At 48.1% G+C, this 18,762-nt stretch overlaps 1 protein-coding gene across 2 annotated transcripts; it reads left to right on the forward strand.

Annotated features, from left to right (window-relative positions):
• The first annotated feature begins 4,632 nt into the window (after nucleotides 1-4,632).
• Nucleotides 4,633-8,372, forward strand: NXT1 (nuclear transport factor 2 like export factor 1). 2 transcript variants are annotated; one of them, XM_069495996.1, is made up of 2 exons: nucleotides 4,633-4,887; nucleotides 7,603-8,372. In XM_069495996.1, exon 2 carries the CDS (start codon nucleotides 7,664-7,666, stop codon nucleotides 8,084-8,086), a length of 423 nt encoding a protein of 140 aa, XP_069352097.1. In that variant the 5' UTR covers nucleotides 4,633-4,887; nucleotides 7,603-7,663; the 3' UTR covers nucleotides 8,087-8,372. The 2 variants fall into 2 exon arrangements, with proteins under 2 accessions (XP_069352097.1, XP_069352098.1); XM_069495997.1 differs by lacking the exon at nucleotides 4,633-4,887 and adding an exon at nucleotides 4,961-5,023.
• The last annotated feature ends 10,390 nt before the right edge of the window (nucleotides 8,373-18,762 follow it).

Raw genomic sequence — 18,762 nt, forward strand, 5'->3', positions numbered from 1 at the left:
CTTTCTCTGGCCAACAGAGATTTTTCAGAGATTAAGGAGCCAACCTCAGGATTGTGGTGGCATCACCTCGTAAGGCCCTGTGTGGCCCTGTGTTCAAGGTTCCTTTAGCAGCCAGTGGCAAACCCAGTTCATATTGATGTAAATTTAAAAGCAGGTACTGTCAGCACTAGTCTCTCCCCTGGAGCCTTGGGGCAGGACTGCAGCAGGGACTTGGAGAAGGACAGTAACGAGTAAAAAGTCTGGCTCTCTTACTGCAAAGCAGAGCACTAAGAAATTTAGTGGGTTAACAGGACAAAGATCATTTCTCTTGTTCACAAACCTATAACCTGCAATGCGGGCAGGAATCAGCAGGGCAGGCTCATTTCTGCCCAAACAAAAGATCAGAGGGTCTATTTCCAATGTGACCACAGCTGACGATTGGGTGCTGGCTTTGATCACAGCACAGTGCTGGGTTCCAAGGACGTGCACACCTAAAGACAGTGGCACAGGCTGTTTCTCCTTTTATAGACCAACCTCAGCAGCTAAGCAGCACCATTTCCTCTGAGCTTACATAGTCACCAGGCTTCCTGGTCCAAGGCAGAGGATGACCCAACACCCTCTCCTGACTCGGGGGTGGTAAGGTGAGGTTCTGCAAGAGCAGGTGGGACTGGAAATATTTTTGTGGCCATTTTTGGAAAATATAATCTGCCATAATAAAGAACAAAAAACCACCAGGAGTCAAGGCAGTCACATGGGAGTGTGTGCATGGGTGTGAATGCACGTGTGTGAGTGTGAGTGTGCATGCATGCGTGTCTCAGCCCAGCTCTCCCCTCTCTCCCCGCTCTTTCTGGTCACACGGCCTTTGCCTCTGCTTCATTCTGTCCTGTCTGTGCTCATGGCCACAGCTCAGCTCCTCAGCTTTGAGTCTGTTCTTCCTGCCTTCCCAGAATCCCTTGCCCCTTCCTTTGGGAGCAGCACCCCCACCTCGTTTCCTTTGGGAAACTTCCCAGTGAGTCTTTCCCTCAGTCTTCCTGGCCAGCAGGTGGTGGCACATGGCTGGAGTTGCATCAATCCTACTCTCTCTCCTGGGAATTGGACAGGCGTGGAGAATCTCAGGGGCTGGAAGCTGGTAACAGTTCCATCCGTAGAACACAGCTCTGGAAGCACCTGCTGCCCAGGCCTTGTTCCCAAACCCCAGAAGCAGCCTTACCAGTGCCTGCTGTCAACCCTGCGAGCACCCGGAAGTTTTCTGTTAAATACCTTTTGGCTTACATTAGCCAAAATTAGTTTCTGTTACTTGCAAAGAACCCTGATAAACATCTGTATTTAGTTACACAGAAGTTCTGTAGCCATATCTGACCCCTTCCGCAACTCCAGATGACTGGGTGCTGAGCTGGGGAGAGGGCTATCTGGGGCCTGATCAGCAGTGATCCTTACAACCTTCTCAGACAAAGGACACCACCTCAGACTGGGCAAATGCTCTAGAAGGTGCCTCCTCGATGCACTCCCATTTAATGTCTCCAGTGTTCACACCGCCACGTTACAGACACAGTAACCGAGTGACAGAGAAGGCAGAGCTCAGATTTCACAAAATATTGTCTGACCCTATAGGTTGTGCTTCCCCCAAGGCCCTTAGAGTTCCCCTAAAAGTCAGGTACCCAACTGACCTCTCAAAAATGCAGCCCTAATTCATCCTCATCCAGCAGCAGCTCAGACAATCCTGATGAGTCAGAGAGACTGAGAGATGTGTTTTTTGTGGCAGTGCTTTAGAGACACAACTGCTCAGCCATCGCTGTAGATCAACTGGCTCCAAGTCATGCAGCCTCTCATGGCAAACAAATGCTGTTAAGCTTCTGCCCTGGGGAACAACACTGACAATGGGGGGGAAGCTCAATCCTGTGTTTACGGAGTTAAAGATCCTTAAGTCAGGCCATGGTCAGAGCTGCCAGAGACTCTCCCTGTATGACCAGATGCACCCTTCCTCACTGGAAGGACTCCATGCTGCAAATGGGACCACTGGCTCCATGGTTGCTTAAGCTACTGGGCTCATCTTCAGAAGGTGCCCATGTGATTTGGTGACAAATCCTACCAATTTGTCAATACACTTGTCCCCAGTTTAAAAGCCAATTGTTGGAAGGACTGCTGGCAAATAAGGAAGTTGCTGTCGATGCAAAATTATTCAAAGCACAATTCTGCTCTCCAGATGCTACTTCGTGCTCAGACCCGAGTGAAGAACTTCCCACGCACTGTTCCTTCGCTCCTCACAAGCGCTGGAGGAGATGGATACTATCATTGCCTCCATTCCACAGGGGAGGCAGCTGAGCCCCAGCGAGGCTAACTAACTCACTTGCCACAGTCACCCTGCCAATAGTCCAAGCCACGCCAGTTAAGTTGCAAGTAACTTTATGCTTATGTCCAACTTTAGTATAAAAAATAAAGGGGATTTCTTGGCATTTGTAACTGGGAAGTCCAAACTCGAGAGCTGATTTGATTCCCAACACAGTCATCAAGGGTCTGATTTCTTCTCATCTTTCCTGCCTGCTTCCTTGGCAAGGGATTCCCCCTCAGGGTAGCAAGATGGCTGCAGCAGCACCATCCACACAGCAAGGTCCAGAAGGGAAAACAGAAGAAAGTTCCTTTCCCAGAATTCCCCAGCAAACACCTTTTCCTGGCTCAGTGATCCTAAATGAGCCTCCCACCACCCTCAACTGTGCTCAGGGCATACAGTGCCAGTGGTGTGCCCCTTAGAGCCAGGGGCAGGTCTCTAACCTCCCTAAACCCCAGGAACACAGAGGATATAAATGCTCGTGTTGCCACTAAGAAAAGGGAGAATGAATGTTGGGCAGGGTACATCACTACTGGAAGGTTGTGGAGCAATGATTTGAACCCAGGCCTATCTACTCATTCCAACAGTATTTACTGAACCCTTGCTGTGGGTCAGGCACAATTTTAGATGCTGGAGACACAAGCCTAAAATGTCCTTGCCCTCCTACCCTTCTACTGGAGGCTCTGCTGCCTCTCAAGCTCTACATTTTTAAAAGGATTGGGAGCTGGAAAGATGTTCTCCTAACCAGCTTTTGTAGGTTTGAATTGATTCTGTGACTCCAGGGTTACTCAATTCCTGTCTCTTAGCCTCCTCATCTATAAAATCAGGAACAACAATACCTCCCCCAAAGAATTATACAAAGGAAATGAAAAGGGCTTAGATGGGAAATGAGGAAACTTTAAAAGCAGCACAACACCCAACCTACTGGACAGGCAGTAAGCCAACTCTCATTTCCTTTCCATTGATGCTGTCATTTGGAATTTTGTACGGTAAATTCTAATATCACTACCACGGGGTCTGTAAAGCCATTTTAGTGTGACTACTACTCATTTACCCTCTCTACTCAGCCTCACAATTTATTTTTTTAATGATCCAAACTTTCCACCTACTTAACTGAAGTCGGGGGGGGGGGGGGGGTGGCCTAAATAATCCACCCGTTATCTAAACTTGTCCTGAAATCTGAGGCCAAGTGTTCTCAGGCATGCAAGCAAAGGGAGCCAGAAGGGCACCAAGAAAGTACAGGTTAAACTACATTTAATCTAGCCACACTCAGAAGGTTCTCCTGGCTTTGTAATGAATTATTCAGCCTCAGACCAGCAGATGGAGCTGAGAATTCTGTGTCTGAAGAAATCAAGTTATTAACTTTTTGAGATTTGCACTTTACAGTTTCTCAAGTGTCCACACGAAATGGTTCCTTTCTGTTGAGCCTGTTGTTCCTAACAGTCAGTAAAATTTCAGCCCTCATTCCACAACAGGTGAAATGCAGCTCATTTGGACGCTTAAGAACAGAATCGCACCACCAACCTATCTCTGGGCCAGAGCTGGAACCCCTCAATTCACAGGACACCAGAAGGTAGACGGCCATAGTTTCCCTTTGGCATCCTTCTGTCACTTTCCAGCCTTACCCACATCCTCAACCTCCCCGTCACCTCTTCTCTCACTTTCAGTTATTACGTTTCCATTTGACTAAAGTTGGTTTTCCTCTGTGTCCATTAAGATGTCAACTCTAAGAGGCTTAAACTACAAAGAATAGTGATCGGCTCAGGTGCTTGACCGTGAAGACCTCCGCAGGGGCTCGGCCGGCCTTCGGGAACAGTGAAGTTAAAACATTCCCGGCGCCCCCGCGGGACCTCCTCTGGCGCCCCACATGCTGTGGCCGATTGAAAGCCTTAGTGGGATCAGTCTGCTGTTTGTCGTGCTATTCTGCGTCTGTTTCCCGTGACTGCATCAAGTTGTTAAATTTCATGACTCCTCTTACTAAAATCACTCCAATACAGGTGAATGGGAGGCAAGCACCCCTTCCCCACTCATTGCACGACCTCTACCATGCTAAGTAGAGCCGACACCAACTCCAGTTCCGGGGGCGGAACCTGGGAGCTGTCATTCAAGCACGGATCCCACCTAGCCAATCGCGCTGGAGTCTGTAACCTAGTTGGACCAATGAAAACTCGAGCGCGGACTTGCCGGGGTCTTCTGGGAAGGTGTTACTCCGGAAGCCACCGCCTCCTTCGAGCCACACCTGGGCGGAGCTAGCCTCAGGGCCCGCCAGCCTGCTGACTGACCGAGCTGCCAGTCACAGGGAGGCGGGAGCGGGCCGGGCAGGGTCGCTAGCGTTTGTGCGGACCCCGGCTGGCCGCGCGCGGGAACCGGCGTAACGGCGCCGTAACGTCCCCGGGCCCAGGAGCCCCGGCGACCCGGGCAGAAGAGAAGAGGAGAAGGGCAGTTTGTCCCGTGTCCCCGCCGAAGCCTCGGGAGACCCACCCAGTGACCCGAGCCGGCCCCCCTGTGGAACTGTGGCCAGCGCTGGGGCCGCCTCGATAGTAGGCGCCGCGGCCGGCGCCGCCCTGAACGTCACCGCGTAGGTAGGTTGCCGTCCCCGCCCGGCAGCCGGGGACCCACGGCCTGCGTCGAGGGCCCGTGAGACAGCCCCCACGTGCATCCTCCACGCCCTCCCGGCATTGTCAAGAATAGGACGCGGGTTTGCCATTTGTCCACGAGGTACCCTTGCGGTCTGCATTAGGCTTTTGCTTGTGCCAAAGGCGTGGCAGCAAATTTGCTTTTTGAGGAGGAGAGGAGCATCCGCGCACGGAGCAGTTTTCGGGTGGGAAGGTGGCCGGGAAGAGCGTGCTTCTGTCAAGTGTTTGAGTAAAAGCGACTCGCTGCCAGAAATGAGGCCTGCGCAGCTGTGGCAGCTTCTCTGGTCCGGCTCCAGAACTCCACGGTGTGGGCCGCAGAGAGAAAGGGGCGATCTTTACCGCCTCTTGTTTACTCCACTTATTTCAGTCTTACTCTTTCTCTTTCTGATTTGACAGACACGGACAGGCCATTAGTCCTGTAGGTAACTGAGAACCAAAAGTGGGGGTGATCATTTTATTGGGTATGGGGGCGTGGCGAATTGTTAGATTGCGGGACGCAAAATGCGAGCTGGGAGCAGGGCTGGAGAAGAGGGGCGTCTCTGAAACGGAATTGAGGTGATGAGGTGCTCTGGGAGGGAGAGAGGAGTGACGGGGAGGTCGGGTGCTTGGGAATTCCAGCGAGAGAGAAATGGGGCCTCTGGAAGGAATTTCCAAGCCAGCAGTCCTGGAGTTGTGTTCCTACAGACTTGATTTCAAAAGTGCAGGAACTTAGAAAATAAGCAAGTAAAAGGACAGCATAGTTTTGACAAAATTTTCAGGGCCCCTCACGTTCTTACAGGTGATAAATCAGGAGTGTACTTACTTCCGTGGCCTTGGTCCAGCTCTAAGTTTCCCTTTTCCGGTTTGTAAAACTGTTACAGTAATAACCTCCTCATCCATTTGTGATGAGGTTTAAGTGAGGTAATGTGTGTAAAGCACTTAGCAAAAATAACCCTCCGTATGCCTGGGTTCTGCATCTGTGGATTCAACCAAATGGATTGAAAACATTCAGAAAAAAATAATTCATCTGTACTGAACATGTACAGACTTTGTCATTATTTTCTAAACAGTACAGTATAACAACTATTCACATGACCTTTACATTGTATTAGATATTATAAGTAATCTAGAGATGATTTAACACATTAATGGCCATGAGAGTTGTATTTAACTCACTCTAGTTTTGACCCCAGGGCCATGTGAAGCATACATAAAATCTTCTTGATGTTCTTATTGTTATAATTAGTATTGACAATTTAATTCTAAAAATGTGGATTAAATGAATAGAAGTCAATACATTTAGTTTTTCTACGTATGTTTACCTTTAAATTACAATTGAAGTTTTTATTCTATTTTCATAATAAAATAGTGTGGCCCCAAGGAAAAGTTTCTGATTTTTTTTGTGGCCCCAAGGAAAAGTTTCTGATTTCTTTTGTGTGGCCGTCAATGTGTAAAGTATATGGGAGGATGTGCATAGGTCATAGGCAAATACTGCACCGTTTTATATCAGGGACTTGAGCATCTGCGGATGTTGGTGTCTTTGTGAGGTCCTTGAACCAATCCCCCACGAATATCAAGAGACATCTGTACCCAGTTCAGAGTGTTTATTGAGACTTAGCTTTGAGGTCCTTGCAGGGAGTAGAAAGACCAGCATCTGAGATGGCCTCTGTCTAGGACCAGGCTTCCTCCCAGCTCTTCGCTGGAGGCAATGCTACCACCTTTGTCGGCCTCCAAGAGTACCCCTTTCCCAGCCCTGTGTGGACTCTTATCTTTTTCGTAAGCTGATACTTAAGGAAGGAAATGGGACATTTCAGCTACAATTGAAAGTCTTGAATTCTTTCTCTTGTGGCATTGTAGCTTCATGGGATTTATCTGGTGGGTGGGTATTAGCACCCATAGAAGCTAGGTGTCGTCCCTTCTAATTCCCACTCATCCACAGGGTTTGCTTCTTATAGCTTATCATGGGGATTATGGCCACTGTTTGGGTCCTGTCCTCATGGCTTTTGTTCTACCTTCTTAAGAAGCCTGCCTTCTCTTTGCCCTCCCAGTCCCTGTTGGGTGGCTCACGACAGGCTTTCCCAGACTCACCAGCTGACGAGCATATTTCATTGGTCCTACTGGCCTTTATTGGGCTCATGGCCCCTCTTCCCTTCAACTTGGTCCACTGTCTTTACTCAGGGGCAGTCACACCTGTTCCAAGCTTCCAGGAAAGGGTGGCCTTCCATAGTCAAATGTACTCTATTTTATAATATGAGATTTTTAAAATTTATAGTCCAATTGGCCCTCCTTATCTGCATGGGATTGGTTCCAGGATCCTTCATGGATACCAAATCCCATACATGCTCAAGTTCCTTATATAAAATGGCATAGTACAGTTGGCCCTCTGTATCTGTGGGTTTTGATCCACAATTGGTTGGTTCCTCCAGTGTGAAACCCAACAGAGAGGGCCAACTGTAGTGTGAACATGTAGGTATCAAGTTTTTTAACTGAGCACTTCATGCACACTTTCTCATCAAACTCTCATATTACAACTATGCCACAGTGGTGATATTCCCTTTTTACAGTGAACAAACGAGGCTTTTACAATTTGTTACTGTTTTGCCACTGGTAGGAAAGGAAGATTGTTCCATCGTCAGAGCAGAATGAACTTTGGCATTCACATGGGTTCTTTTCTACCTACAGCCCCTGGCTCCCCAAGTCAGAGTAAACACCCTGGTGGAGGTCTGCGTCCACAGAACCAGAGATGGCGTCCGTGGATTTCAAGACCTATGTGGATCAGGCCTGCAGAGCCGCTGAAGAGTTTGTCAACGTCTACTACACCACCATGGATAAGCGGCGGCGTTTGCTCTCCCGCCTGTACATGGGCACAGCCACCCTGGTTTGGAATGGAAATGCCGTTTCAGGACAAGAATCCTTGAGTGAGTTTTTTGAAATGTTGCCTTCCAGTGAATTCCAGATTAATGTGGTAGACTGCCAGCCTGTTCATGATGAAGCCACGCCAAGCCAGACCACAGTCCTCGTTGTGATCTGTGGAACAGTGAAGTTTGAGGGCAACAAACAGCGGGACTTCAACCAGAACTTCATCCTGACCACGCAGGCCTCTCCCAGCAACACCATGTGGAAGATTGCAAGCGATTGCTTCCGGTTCCAGGACTGGGCCAGCTAGTAGGAGCAACAAAAGCCTCTATGCTTCAGCACAGCTCCGTAGAGACACTCACATCTCAAATCTCGGATGTAGGGTTCACACATTCATTTCTGTCGTTGCAGGGACACTGCAGACTACACTGTGCTGAGGCTGAACTCTATGGACGTTGCTCAAGTTCTAGGAGTATACTTGTTTGTCGTAGTTTCCTTTTAAAAGTAGTAAACTTTTCTATTTTTCTACTTGCCCAGTGGAGACCCTGATTCTGGAAATTCTGACAAATAATATAATAATATAAATGTTTCTACTTCCCTTTGCCTGATGTTTTCACTAGGTTTTGAGGAAGGAGGAGAAAAAGGAGGGTTAAGGGCAAAAAGCTCCTGCAGAGGTGTGAGGTCCGGGGCTGAGCACCTCCCCCAAACACAGGCATGCACATAGGTGACCTGGAGCTGTGGTTCACAGCCCTCTGCACATTAGACTCCCTTGGGATACTGAAAATTACCTGTGCTCAGGACACACTCCAGACCAACTATGCCCAAATTTCTGAGGGTAGTACTGGGCATTAGCATTTTTCCAAAGCAGCCTAGTTGTCTTAATGCATAATTCACCTTAAGGTACATCAGAATCACCTAACAGATGTCTGGGCCATACCTTAGTACCTTAGCTGAGAGTTAAATGATGTGAACAGATGAAAGGCTAAAAAGTTAGCTAATAACTGCTTATAAATGAAGCAGTCATATTGAACTCTCTTATAAAGAGAAAGTGAGCCTGGGCAACACAGACCCCCATCTCTAAAAAAAAATTTTTTAAATGAACCAGGCGTGATGGCGTGTGCCTGTAGTCCCAGCTACTCAGGAGGCTGAGGCAGGAGGATCACTTGAGCTCAGAAGTTCAATGCTGCAGTGAACTATGACTGCATCACTGGGTGGCAGCAAGACCCTGTCTCTAAAAATAAATAATAAAAGAGAGAAAGTGACCGAGCACTGATTCTTAGAGGAAGAAGCACTGGGGTAGTGGGGGGGGGGGGAGCTCATCAGAATCAGAAGCTACTTTTATGGGCCCTAAAGGCCAACCCTAATTGCATTTCTCCAATATAAAGAAAGAATAGAAAACCCTGTAGAAGGTTCCATCATCCTTGAACCAATAGATGACATCTTGTAACCCTGTGGCTTCCCCAGTCTTTGCTAAGAGTGCTAGGTTTGGGGTAGGGTTGTGAGTTAGAATATTGGAATGGAAAAATTTGAGATGGAAAGTATCCTGACATGTACAGTGGCACAGATGGCACTTTCTTCTTCATCCCCCACCCCTTCTGTACTACTTCTGAAGCCCAGTGTTTCAAGGGACAAGAGGCCCACCTAAAAATCTTGACTTTTCAGTTCAATTTATAGCTAGGTTTGACATGTGATTAAGTTCTGTCAAGGAAGTAGAAAGAGACTGGACTTGTGGGGATTTTGCTTCAACAGACCATTCTTCCTCACTTCTCTGTCCTGCAGACAGGAAGCAGTTACGGTGGTCATACCACTGGCTCTGGCTCAGTCTTGGGCCACAAGGACATTCACCTATACTCTCAAGGTAGGAAGGATCCTGTTGAGCTAGAAGGAGCCTGGGTCACTGGTTACTATGTGGAATCACCAAAATCGCCCCAGTTCACCTACTCCAAGACTTTTAAAATGAGAAATCCCATTTTAAGCCCTTACAATTTGGGGTATGTATCATACATCGTAGCAGTTATCCTGAGTAAGGAAAAAGATTTGCAATAGGAGCAGAGAGTGGGTTTACTGTAGGTGTGGCTTCACCATGGCACTCTGGGGAACCACAGTGGGCTTAGCTCAGGTGTGTGCCTTGCAGCAAGAGTGTCCTAATCTAATCAGGAGACAAGACATTGAAGCGGGAAATTTACGTCCTAATCTAATCAGGAGACAAGACATTGAAACGGGAAATTAGGTAAATTCAGTTTCTAAGTTCCATTTAAAGAGTGGCCAAAGGAGTTATACAGACTTGTGCATAGCAGGCTAAGACAAGCAGTTCAGCTGAGACAGTAAAATGTGCGTGAGGTGCCAAAGTGAGGCTCCAAACCAAGATGTAGAATTGTCTGAGAAGCCACACTGTCCAGCAGGAAGACCTGCAAGGAAGGAGAGAGGAGTGGGTGGGGAGGGTCCACAGAGAGTGGTTTGGAGGGAGATACTGCTGGGTTTTGAATCTCAGCCCCCACCCCTCCCAAGGGACAAGGGGGGACACCACCTTCCTTACCTCAAGCCTGGATAGCACTCCTTCCTGGACTCTCTGAATCACATTGGCCAGAGATGCCTGAGGACAACAGGCTTCTTAATCTCACTCCACATTAAATTAGCAGGAACAGTTGTGCACCTTCCCAGCTTGGAACAGGCCAAATGAAGATTGATTTCCCAGTGTCCAGGAATATCTGGAATTGAGTTAACATGGTTCACAAGGACTTCTCAGCTTTGCTCATTGTCCATTTCACAAACCCCTGCCCCTCCCCCATTTCTCTTTAGCCAAAATCCTCCAAGCCACTCTCCCCTTCTCTGCTCCCCTCCCTGAGGCCCTGGCTCCTGCCCCTCTCACCACTGCCCAGATCAACCTACCTCTGCCCTGCCAGAGTGGCCTTGCTTAAACCCAAACCAAAGAAACCAACAGACCTTGCTGTCACCTCCTCCTGGCCACTGGGTCACCCCTGACCTGAGGAGCAGGCCCAGGGACCTCAAGAAGTGAACTCAAAGAGTGAAGCGCAGAGAAAGGGAGATGTCTTCTCTTTTTTCTATGTAACAACCTTTCTTTGTTTGTTTTGGACCAGAAAAAAAAAAATTAACTTGACATTCTTTTTGAGGTTTGTCCTCATTATACTTTTACCCAAAATAATGTATCCTCATTTGTGTAATCTCTATTTCGAGTTCTTTATTGTTGTATCTTAGCCAAATTCATAAACCTTGATTCTGCTGTAATCTGTATTTCACTTCAGGAAAGACATAAGATATTTTAAAATGTCGCCACGCTGCCTTGTTGGAAAACTGCTGAAAACAGTGCATACCCTTAACAGTGAGAGTAAAATTCGTATTTTGCCGCGTTGTCCTTATGCTCAGCAGTGACAGAGACAAGGACAGAGAAACTGGACTCATGCAGGCTTCCGGGGCTCCCCGGGACCCGGCCCTCCTCCCTGGCTCCTCTAGCGTCTCCACCCCCACCCCTCTGGTCGCGCAGGGTCTCTGCCCTGGAGGAACTGCGCAGCAGGAAGCTCCTAAGGATCTGTCCTGAAGACTGGACTTTGGGAGCACAGCATTGTGTCCCCAATGCTGGAGGGCTGGAGGCACACCTCCAGCCAGAATTCCCGGCCACAGAACAAAACCTTTAAAAATGCCCTGCGCAGGCCGGTGTCTGTCCTCCCCGCCCCCGCCCTTCTTTCTCTTGTCCCTTGTTGGAGGAGGAGCGGGGGTGGGGGCAGAAGCAGGAGGAGGCAGGGGAAGGAAGCGGGGGGGGGGGGGGGTCGCGGGGGCCCTCCCGCCTCTCTAGGCAGTTGGGGCGGCCGCCTGGGTTCGACTGAGGCTCGGGGCGGCGCCCGGGCACCACCTCCGGGGTGGCTGCTGGCAGAGGATGCGGCACCCACGGAGGATCCGGGGCCGCCTGTCCCCAGGGCCCAGCGCCCGCGTCTGTGCAACTGGCTTCCCGCGCCCACGGCTCCCCACCGGCGCCTGCCACGCGAACAAAACGCGTAATCCAGACCTTGCTTCGAGGGGTCACGTTCTGGCCCGGGCGACCACAGCACGACGAATAAGGACAATGGGTGATGCCTGTGAAGGACGAAATGGAGCAGACTCAGGGACAGGGCGGCCAAGGAGTGTCATTTTGAACAAGAGCCCGGGAAGCCATTGCGAGAAGGCGAATTTTGAGGAAACACTCAAGGGCGGGCGGGCGCAGCCTGGGACAACTGGGCCGGATCTCCGGGCAGAGGGAACGGCCAGTGCAAAGGCCAGCTGCAAAAAGGGAGGGCAAGTGAAGGAGGGAGGATGACAGCGTGGACCGAGAGGACCCGGGGACGGTCCTGCTTCCCCACGTGGGCAGGGCCGGTGAGGGGAGGATGCGCTGTGTCCCGAGTCCCCACCTATCGACTGCATGAGGCGTGCCCTAGCCGCGTCCCTGGCCAGCCGCAAAGGCGGGATAGGTGCACTCTGTCCACGCCCCGACCACTGGGAAAGGCGGGACAGGTGTGTGCCCGCCCTAGCCTCCTGCCGGCCACCTGGGAAGGCAAGAAAGACAAGTGTGCAGGGCCCATTCCTTCTTCCTACACATCCAGACCAAGTGGCAATGGAGCCGGTACTGGCCAGGGGGCTGGTCTCTGGAGGCAGGGTTTCCCACCTGAGGAAAACCAGTGTCCCCTGCCATTCTGTCCAGCGTGCTGCCCTCCAAGGTCCAGTCCCTAGGCCACAGCCCCCCAAGGCAGCCTTTCCCAAGGAGAGCCCCACCCAGCTAGGGAGGGCCTGGTGATTGGAGCAGGCCAGTGGGAGCCAGGCAGGGGCCCTGGGCCTAAGTAGGGCAGGTGCACTTGGCAGTAGGGAAGGGCCCCGTTTCAACCCCAGTTGTCCCCCTACCTCCATCATTCCTGAGATTACATGACAGTCAGGCAAAGGTTTTCAGGAAGCTGGGAACGAAGTTCTGAATTTTAGAAATGTTTCCCACTCCTACCCTTTGTCTTAATCCCAGCAATAGAACCTTGAAATAAATTCTTTCTATGATGTTTATATTTGAAGCCTGTCAAAACAAATGAAAGGGAATAAGATTTATAAATCTGGTTTAGAAAATTAATTATAAGGCAGATTGAGGTGAAGAGTTTACTGGTGGTTGTTTTTTTTTTTTTTTTTTTTTTGCAACTTTTTGTAAAGTTTAAATTATTCTATCTCAAAAGTTTATTTTATTTATTTATTGAGACAAAGTCTCACTCTGTCACCCTGGGTAGAGTGCCCTGGCATCAGCCCAGCTCACAGCAACCTCAAACTCCTGGGCTCAAGTGATCCTCCTGCCTCAGCTTCCTGAGTAGCTAGGATTACAGGCGTGAGCCACCATGCCTGGCCTCTACCTCAAAAGTTTAAAAAATCAATTGTGCTGAGGAGTGATCACAAACAACCACCAGTTCCAGTTTTTTTGTTTTTTGTTTTTTAATACTGGCCCAAGTCCACAAACCTTATGCTGTGTATTAAGGGAAGAGGAGGCATTCCTCTTCTCTGTGTTTCACCCTCTTTAGTTCACTGCACCTTCCAGGTCCTGGAGGGGTGACAACAAGAGATCTGTTGGTTTCTTTGGTTTGGGTTTGATGAAGGCCACTCTGGCAGGAGAAGGGATGGGCAGCAGGAGCAGAGGGCAGAGGTGGGTTGATCTGAGGAGGGTTGAGGCCCTGACAGGGCGGAGTAGGAGGGGAGGAGGAGAAGGCAGAGTTAGAGTGGCTTGGAAGATTTGGGCTAAAGAGAAATGGGGGAGGCAGCAGAGGGGATTGAAATGGACAACGAACAAAGCTGAGAGGTGTGTGTGAACCATGTTAACTGAAGTCACTATAAGAGCCTTGTGACCTTGGCCCTGTCACTGGCCTTCTCCGGGTTTCGATTTTCTATTTTATAAAATAGGGCTAAGACTGGGCCCGGTGGCTCACGCCTGTAATCCTAGCACTCTGGGAGGCTGAGGCAGGTGGATCATTTGAGCTCAGGAGTTCGAGACCAGCCTGAGCAAGAGCAAGACCCCATCTCTACTAAAAATAGAAAGAAATTATATGGGCAACTAAAAATATATATAGAAAAAATTAGCTGGGCATGGTGGTGCATGCCTGTAGTCCCAGCTACTCGGGAGGCTGAGGCAGAAGGATTGCTTGAGCTCAGGAGTTTGAGGCTGCAGTGAGTTATGATGATGCCACTGCACTCTACCCAGGGCAACAGAGCAAGACTCTGTCTCAAAAAAAAAAAAAAAAAAAAAAAGATTCGGTCCAGAACTATCCTAAGATGATTTAGGAAGATCTTTAAGGAGCAGTGTCTGCAGTTTTTTAATGACAAATGACCTTTCCCAACTCCTTCATCGTTAGTGCTTAGACAGAGCTCCTGCCACCAATTTCCTAAATACCTCTAGGGACCTGGAAGCCATGCAGCTATTGCCAGCAAGACTGAAAGTATGCTGCGCATGGCTTGAGGTTATTGGCAAACACAGGAAGAATCGTGTGAACCTTTGTGACAGGTAAGTCCAGTTGAATAAACCACTATCAGCCTACAGTTCCATTTTCGGTCAAAGCTGTCAAGCATATCAAACCAAAATCTTTTGGTAAACAAGATCTAAGGGATAAGTACGCAATCTTGTGTCAAAAATAAGTCCCTCTGCTGGTTCAGCTTTGGCACTAACTAGGAGTGCTCTGGAGAGAATATGTCAATGGTCTGCACCCCCACAGTCAAGCAGAGATGTGATCTAGTAAAACTGTACATTGGTTCGAGCTTGGAGGATGGAAAGACGTCAGGAAGTGACGTCACTTAGCATAATGTTTTCAATGTCCATCCATGTTGTAGCATGTATCAGAATTTCATTCTCTTTTGACGTTAAGTAATATTCCATTGTATGATTAACCAACCTTAAGCAGTAGTAAGCCTTGGCCTAGTCATAGAATTTTCTCAATTTTTAAACACTTAAAAAATTAGCCCACTCATTTATATCTATTTTTGAGGTAAGCTGAGACTATGGCCCTCTTTTTCCTCTAATGGATGGGCTTCTGGAAGCCTGTGAATACTTTGAAATTGTGTGCAAAATTGCATATATATTTCTTGTTTTTGTTTTGGAAAGGCAGTCCGTAATTGTCCATTAGGTTCTGACAGGGTTGTGCTTAAACTTAAAAAGCTGGTGTTGATTCCTAGATATGGCTACTGTGGTCATAAGGTGAACTTGAAATGATAGGACTACGTGGATTCCTCCTGATGATGGCCAAGACAGCCCCTTCCCCTGCCTCTTAGGCTCCACAGAACATCTGGAGTGTCACACACAGCAGGTGCCTTTAATGCATTTCTCTGGCATTAAGGAAATGAAACAGAAGTGGATGATAGGTGTTTTATTTCTTCTTTTTCAGTGCATCTGAACGGAATTTGGCCAGGACAAGCAGGAAATGCTCATTTCAAATGTAGTTGTCTCCAACTTGGCCTTGTTTAGGATGGCTCAATAGGTCCCACATCCCAAATCATCATACACACGAGAGCACCAAGAGGCAAGGCTGTCAATCAGACCGATGAGCTGTCAGGCAAAGGAATGAGGAGGTTGCAAATAAGAAAGCCTGGGTGTTGCATGGCACCTGTTTTGAAGTTTCCAGAGAACTGAGTACACTGAAGGCACTAGCAGCCCATCAGCCTGGGATCCTATGCAGAAGACAGATGAGTGGCTGGCCATTCTTTCATTCATTCATTTAACAAATATTTACAGGGGCTCCATCCTGGTTAGGGACCTGGGGTCGGCACTCCTAGGTAGGAGACAATTGAATGGAGTCCGAGGTCACGTGTAGGAATTAACTGGGGGAATCAGAATGGGGTGTGCAAATGGCCTGTGGCTAAGGGTTGTGCAGCCACTGCTGGACCTGAGCCATGGCCAGGGGAGTGTAGAGGTGAGAGATGCTGGTGCAGTCAGGCAGGTGAAGGTGGACCTGGCAGGCTCTTGCAAGAAGCCCCATGGTGCCTGCAAGCTGTCTGACAAACCACAATTCTCAGTGATCACTTTTGGATTCATGCAATGCAAAGATGTGGGACTTTTAGAATAGGATCTAATCATACCCTCTCTCTAATTCCCTTTTGATTTTCCACCCAATTTGATAAGAGACACCTCCTTTGTTCTGCTGTAGCCGGGAAGGCAGTCTGGCCTGGGCAGAGCTGGTGCTATGGAGGTTTAAATCCTTGCTCTGTGCTTGCTCCTTGCACTCTGTGTTAAATTTGTTAATCTCCCTGTACCTCTGCTTTCTCAGCTGTAAAATGGAGATAATAATACTACCCCCTCTTAGAGTTTTGTGAGAAGAAATGAATAATGTGCTTCGAATGGTCCCTCACCCATTGTGAGCATGAAACACCTTTTTGTTCTTATTTACATTATAAATTATAATTAACACAAGACTGGGAACTAGTTTGGAGGAAGTTGCAGGGAGGCGATGTGTTTGCAGCAGGAGGAAGGGGGCGGGGTGGGGTGCGTCTTAGATGCACAGAGGAACAGGAGCAGTCCTAGATTCCAGAAACAGTCAATTCTTAGCACAGGTATCTGGGACAAACCTCATCCTCCAGGAATGCACATAGCATCAAGACATCTTCCTGAGAAAAGGGAACTGGGAAAGTGACTGCCCAATGAACTGCAGGGTACAGCCAGGGCAGGAGGAGAGAGGAAGAGGCAACAGGTGTGGGAGAGAAACGAGAGAGCTTATTTGAGCAGGACGGAGTTGTTCTGAAATGATCAGAGGTCAACCATATTTCTTAGCTGCAACAAAGGTGGTAGAGATTATATTAATATATGGGTTTTTCTGGATCAGAAGCTAGAAATTAGGGGAGGGGACAGTTGGTCAAACTTGCCTGTCATTCACTGTGGACAGCAGCTGACCCTCTTTCCTAGCATCTCTGACTTCTGTTTACAGCCAGTGAGGGAAGGTGTGTGCAAGTCACCTGTCATGGTGGCACAGTGGCTCTGGCAGGGCCCAGTAGAAGCTGCAAAGCAGTAATGAGGAAATTGTGGCTGTGCCGAGCAAGTGACTCGTGCAAGGACACACGGCTATCGGGGAAAGCACTACTTCGAGTAGAGGTTCTGGGCTCCACATGTCCCTGCTCTTTTCCACAACACCACACTGCACTGACAACGGTGACTTCTTTTTGCTTTTAATTGATTTGAGAACTTATATCCCTACAAAAAAGAGCTAAATTATGGTCGTTACAATTATTTTCAATTGCTCCCATTCTTCTGGCTATTTCTTTTTGTCCCCTCACTGACAGAATGGAGAGATAGAAACTCCTCCTGAGGCTGGAAGCTGCTGTCGCAGGCTTCTGAGTGTCGTGGTCCCTGTGTAAGCTGGGCCACTGTTGTGCCCTGGTCGAGTGAGCTGTTTGCCTGGGTCCACAAAGCATCTTGGCTGCTTCAAACATTACTTTCAGGGCCTTTGTTTCAGAGATGAGATGTCAGGCATTAAGAAATACGCTATTGTAGATGACATTCGCACAGAGGAATGTACCTCGTTTCTGGAATTTGCCTACACTACAGAAATTGAGACTGAACCAGAAAAATTGCACTGAATGAGATAGGCATCCCAGAGACATGAGGGCAAGGATCACAGGACATTTGAGGAACTGCAGGAAGGGTGCCAGGCTGAGATTTGAGCTTGGGTTTGCAGCAGCAGGTATGTGAGAGTAGTACAGCCTCACGGGTCTCGGGTCCAGGGATGGAAAAAGTAGCCTGAGAGATTCTTCACCAACTATAATGTCTCCAGTGAAGAGAAAACTGTGGGATGTATACAAGTACAGAGCTTGTTGGCAGGGAGCCAGCTCTCGGCTGGGTGCCCAGCGCACCCAGATCTGAATGGCACAGTGGGACCCAGCGTGAAAACAGGAGTGGAGGCAGGCAGCAGCCACCCCACAGACACACTGGACACAGGTGCCTTTCCTTTTGGGGGAAGCCCGGTTAAGTTTCGTAACTGAACTCTCAGGCTGGGATGAAGACACCAGCTCCCTCTCAGGCGCTTACAGCAGCAGCAAGAACACTAACAGGAAAACACAGGTGTGAGGGGAGGCTGGCCGTCCTCTCAACTCCCATATAGAAAAAATTAGCCGGGCATGGTGGCGCATGCCTGTAGTCCCAGCTACTCGGGAGGCTGAGGCAGGAGGATTGCTTGAGCCCAGGAGTTTGAGGTTGCTGTGAGCTAGGCTGACGCCAGGGCACTCACTCTAGCCTGGGCAACAGAGTGAGACTCTGTCTCAAAAAAAAAAAAAAAATTAACTCAGAATGGATGGATCAAAGACCCAAATATATGAGCTTAAACTATAAAACTTTTAGGAGAAAGCATAGGAGCACATCTTCATAACCTTGAATTAGGCAATGGTTTCTTAAATATGACACCAAAAGCACAAGCAACAAAAAATAAATCGGACTTCATCAAAATTAAAAAAATCTTGTGCTTCAAAGGACAAGGTTGTCTTTTCACTTTCATTTGTGAAAAGACAACCTACAGAATTACAGAAAATATTTACAAATCAAGTATCTGATAAGGGACTAGAATATAAAAATATAACAATATAAAATCTAGAATATAAATGTAAATTATCTAGAATATAAAAAAACTTACAATAATAAAAAGACAACCCAATTTAAAAATGGGCAAAAGATCTGAATATAATTTCTTCAAAAGAAATATACAAATGGCCAAACACTGAAGTAAATAAGGATGCAGATCACCTTTTTGTATTTTAAAACAAAATCATGAAGTAAAAAAAATGTTTCTGGGCCTGCTAGAGCCACAGGCGAAAAACGGTATTAGTTCCAATTTCCTGAAATCATGGAATACAGATATGAAGAGTCTGCCTAAGCAAAGATCACTATCAGTATTCAATTTTCAACTATTTATTGAGCACCTACTATGTATAGGAAGCTGGCTCCTTTGGGGAAATATAATTAAAGAAACAATCTCCCAACCCAGAAGTCCTCTCCACAGAGGTAGT

This window comes from Eulemur rufifrons, chromosome 20, assembly GCF_041146395.1.
Source record: "Eulemur rufifrons isolate Redbay chromosome 20, OSU_ERuf_1, whole genome shotgun sequence".
Lineage (NCBI taxonomy): Eukaryota > Metazoa > Chordata > Mammalia > Primates > Lemuridae > Eulemur > Eulemur rufifrons.